The sequence below is a fragment of the Pterocles gutturalis genome, unplaced genomic scaffold (assembly GCF_000699245.1).
Source record: "Pterocles gutturalis isolate BGI_N339 unplaced genomic scaffold, ASM69924v1 scaffold51626, whole genome shotgun sequence".
NCBI lineage: Eukaryota > Metazoa > Chordata > Aves > Pterocliformes > Pteroclidae > Pterocles > Pterocles gutturalis.
In genome coordinates, this window is record NW_010107379.1 from 1,652 (window position 1) to 6,388 (window position 4,737).

The window sequence follows — 4,737 nt, forward strand, 5'->3', positions numbered from 1 at the left end:
GAACTCAAAGAAAGAATAAATATTGTTGCAGCTACTTCAAACAAAGAGTGCCCACTATAACTTCATGGCACCAAAGAACAAACATTAAAGATAAACATTTACATTCCAGGCAATGACCCAAGTAGAATACTACTGTAGCTTATGTCACTTTCTGAAATAGCGTTGTGTAAGCTGTGCTCTGAGAGGAAAAAACACCAAGCCTGCAAAGACCAAAACAGCAACAAATTCTGTCTCTGTGTTGCATACACACACGAAGCAGCCTCTGGAACCACTTCATTGAGAGAAACGGAGGTATGTAACAGCTTCCAGCTCTCTCTGCCAGACCACATAAAGTTGTAGGACAAAACATTCAGAAGCTCGGGCAGCCAGAACTGATCCAGAAGGCATTCTACATTACTCTTCTGAAAATACGAAGTCAGTTTTTAAATTTTTTTTAAAAACACATGTATAAATTTGGGTGGCTTTGGCAACACAAGTTATACATAGACTGCATTCTGAAAGTCACTGTTATATACAACCATTTCTCGTGGGACTGAGCTGCAGCACACTAGAAGTCAAAAAGTATCTACTGGAATATCTCCAAGCAACAAGTTACTTCACTAGGCAGCATTTTAAAATATATCTTAACTGTAGAAATAAAGACCACAAGCACAGGTGAGTTGTTGAAAATACACAGCCTCCATCTGGCTGTAGAGCTCTTGCTATTTGCTGTACAAGAAAACAGAACTCAGATTCATCCATGTGAGAACAGAAAGGCCCCAAGACCAAGTCAGTTTTGCATTTTTTAAGCCAAAAGCAGAATTTGACCAGCATTATCACTTAGCTAACCAACCACTTAGCAGTGATTCCACACTGAATCACTAAGCTGAGCAAAGCATGCCAACTAAACAGGTGGTATTATGCAACATCAACCTTCTATAAAACCTCTACCCATTTAAAACAAATTTTCATCTTAGCTTTGATGAAACATCTTCAACCTTTGGAACAAAACAGCACAGTCCTACCTTCATGCTTTATTATACTGAAAAGCTAAAGCTGTCCAAGCAACAAAACACAATTTCATGTGTTTATTATACAGTTTAGTCATCATATCATGTGTTACAGTCTTCTCTACTAGTCATGCAGTCATTCTGTGAACACTTAATTTTGCCCCTCTGCCCTCAAAAAACCCCCAAGCTGGTTTTTTTCTGAAGTACTGAGGGAATAATCAAAAAGACAGCTCTATTTGTTCTAGCAGCTCATTTAAAGTTCTAGCTCTAATCTCATTATTTCATTAGAAAGTATGAACAACACACATTTGTAATAGTTACTGGAAAATGTTTAATAAATTAGCTCACATTTAAGTATGACATTCAAGAATCCTATAGTCAAAGAAATAAGCTTTTGAACATAGGGATCCCGCTATTACTGCGTTTTAGCTAGCACTACTTTGAGTAAAATTTGCTATTGATATTATCAAGTTACTTCAAGTTAGCAAGCTAACAGAACAAACTTCCTTCTCTGTAGTGTTTTGGTTGAGATAATTCTTTGTTGCACAGCTTTTCTACACTTCAAATTTGCTGAATTCAGAGGTACTCAAAGAGTATGTTGGAGTATAAAGATTACCAGCTAAAATACACATCTCTTGTGATTTTTGCAACTGTTTAAATATCCAGTGCCTCTTGCTACTTATTTGCAGATGAGACAGAAGTATGTGAACTATACCACAACCTAATCCGACTGAAGCACACGTACAAGCACAATATGGCACAGACATCAGTCAATTTTCCCAAGCTGCTGGTCAAAATCAGTTCTGAAAGCTTTTACACCCAATAATCTATTTTTGATAAGAGTCCTGGCAAAAGCAAAGCAGTCCCAAACATTAAACCTTCTCATCAGTTCCTCCTCCATCACCCTGCCAAAGGGAAGATCGTACATCGGAAGCAGAAGGCTGTGCCTTGGCACACTGTATCTGCCACTCCCTCCTTTTGCCCAGCTTCAAATATTCTGCCTTCTCCTTTCAAAGGTCTCTTTCTAAATAGCTATTCAAGTGGCTTATCATACAGGAGAGAAGCATAATAAAGCAGAATGTTTTAATAAAAGGAAAAGCAAAGGATGAATGCAGCAAGCAAACAAAACAGACCAATGCTGTGCAGCCTACTCCTTCTCCAGGCAGCCAGAGATCCTATATATTTTCACCTCCCAGCTGGGGTCCTCTGCCTAGCAGGGACAGATGGGACAAGGGGAGGGTAAAGGAAATTGAGGGGCACTGGCAGCAGCGAGGGCAAGAAAATTCACAATCAGGGAAAAGGTGTAGCACAGGTCTACTTTTTCCTCCTATACTTGCAGCTATTTTTGCAAAGTTACATACCAGTTCAAACAGTTTAAAATGGGTAGTTAAAAAAGATGCAATGTCACAAAAAATAAAGGCTTGCAGATTCAACTTGTAAGAGCTAGGGTTATGTGTGAATTTAAAGCTGAGAGGCAAGGAATACTGACACTGTACAGACAAGACCCAAAAGGTAACAGTCAAAGCTGACTCCGTTTGTTTCATTCATCCACTGTAATAATTACAAAATGCTCAGTGCTAAAAAGTCAAAAAGATTAAAAAATCTCGAGTAGAAGAGCTACTTGTTACAGACTACTGTAGTTACAACTGCACATGGTTATGAGGTAAACTTACAGGTTAAAAAAAATAAATAAAGAAAACTTACCTCGTGGAATTCTTCCTGTTCCCTGGCAAGTCGGGCAGGTGACGCTGTCTCTTCCTGTGAATTCCACGTAGGGAAACTGTGAAACATCTCCAGATCTACCATCTTCATTGTGTGATTCCGAGTGAACTAACCCATTCCTCATATTATCAGACACTGTGCCTCCATCATAGCCATCTTCCTTGCAGGTATTCATAGGCAGGTGAGAAAGTGATTTTCCCATGACTAAAATAAAAGTCAGCATAAAGTTTTCAGGGAGAACAATTCAAACATGGCTTGCATTTATTCCTCTGCATCAGGTAACTGTTAGTCTACGGTCATTACTCAGGAAAGACTCCTGCTGCCCTCTGTTTAGACCCCTTAGGACCTGCAAAGCACTAAGGCCGGGTCAAGCTGCAGTCAATCCCAACCCGTAGGAACCTGAACTGGGAGCTTTGTTCAGATCCTCCAAAATGCACAGGTTGAAGGGGGCTTGACAAGGGTTTTTAAGATAGAACATGCTGGCAAAAGGTTGCAACAGTCTAGCAGTGTTTTTCAAAGGATTGTTATCATACAGACTTTCACACAACACCTTAATCTTTGTACAAAAAGAATTGAAAACTGGGCTCTAGACAGCAAGCTTGCAATTTTCAGTGGATTCTACACACACCACAGACCCAATTCTAATAAGCTTTTTAGGTTGGACTTGTTTTGAGAACACAGGATCAGCTACTAGTTTCCAAGCTAGAAATACAGATCTCCAGGTGTTTAAATTGATAATTCCCTTTAACCCCAAAGAAGACTGGTTCACAGGAAAGCCAAGGAAAAACCAGGAGCTACTTTAACATAGCTCCTGGCAGCATGTAGCATTTATAAAGACTTGTTAGAAAAAATATTAATCACAAAAGCATTTTTGCTACCTATACAAATTTTAAAATTTTCTCACTAGTGTAGCTTTTCAGCCGTGACACTGAAAAGACCTTGAAACACAGAACACTTGAAACTAAAGACTGTAATGAAGTGATGCAAAGAGAAAACTTTCTAATTTGCAACAGGTAGAAAACAAACTCAAAGTTAAAAAAATAAACCTACACAGCAGTGGCAATAAGTTGTCTAGCTCATCCCCATAACCTGTTTTAGTCAACACACAGAGACACCACCCACTCAATACACCAGGGTTTTGGGGAGCAGAATGACTTAAAAAGTGTATGTAAAACTTCAGTTTTTTCCATTGCAAGTGGCATTTTTAAAGCAGCTGCTAGCAATTATCATGTCGGTTCACTGAGAAAGGAAGCTATAAGATGAAGATTAAGCGAGTAAAACAAGTCAGCATATTTTAAACCAACCACTCGACAGAACAGAAAGATCTCAAATACAGCAATTGTAACACAAGCACAACATTAATTCATTACATTGTCACAAAAGCCAGGTGAATGTAGGAGCGGGAAAGTAATTCAAGTAATTCAGTTACCACTCCAGCAAATATACAGCGTTATTTTATTAATTTAAGTCATTAAACCCTTACAAGAAGGAAAACTATTTATCCGTATTCTGCTACAGTGCTTTTTAAACATTCTAAGTCTGGAAGCCATCCAACAATGGAAATTGTTGAATTGAAAATTAAAACTATTGAGCTACCGAAAAAAAATTCTGAAAAAGCTGTTGACAGCGTTGATTATTAGATTACTCCACGTGGGGCTTTTGCTTACTGTTCTGTAGCTGACCTACAGCCTTTAAACTACGAAATTTGAGTCTTGCAGCTTAGGCAATAGCTATCACAGTTATATGTCTGAAAGCTTAGGGAACACAGTTGGTGCTGTTATGCTACAACTGTATTCAACTTACCTGCATTAGATTATTCCACGTGGGGCTTTTGCTTACTGTTCTCCTTGTAGCTGACCTACAGCCTTTAAACTACGAAATTTGAGTCTTGCAGCTTAGGCAATAGCTATCACAGTTATATGTCTGAAAGCTTAGGGAACACAGTTGGTGCTGTTATGCTACAACTGTATTCAACTTACCTGCCCTACTGATGGTAGACTCAGCCTGTGTCCACACAGACAACTAA

General features: G+C 38.8%; 1 protein-coding gene across 1 annotated transcript in view; it reads right to left on the reverse strand.

Annotated features, from left to right (window-relative positions):
* TMEM106B (transmembrane protein 106B) overlaps nucleotides 1-2,913 on the reverse strand; it is a gene marked incomplete at its 3' end in the record, with an annotated part of 4,465 nt that extends 1,552 nt beyond the window's left edge. The window contains exon 1 of the mRNA XM_010088074.1: nucleotides 2,694-2,913. Coding sequence (XP_010086376.1) covers nucleotides 2,694-2,913 — 220 coding nt within the window. The remainder of the gene's footprint in view (nucleotides 1-2,693) is intronic.
* Nucleotides 2,914-4,737: the final 1,824 nt, after the last annotated feature.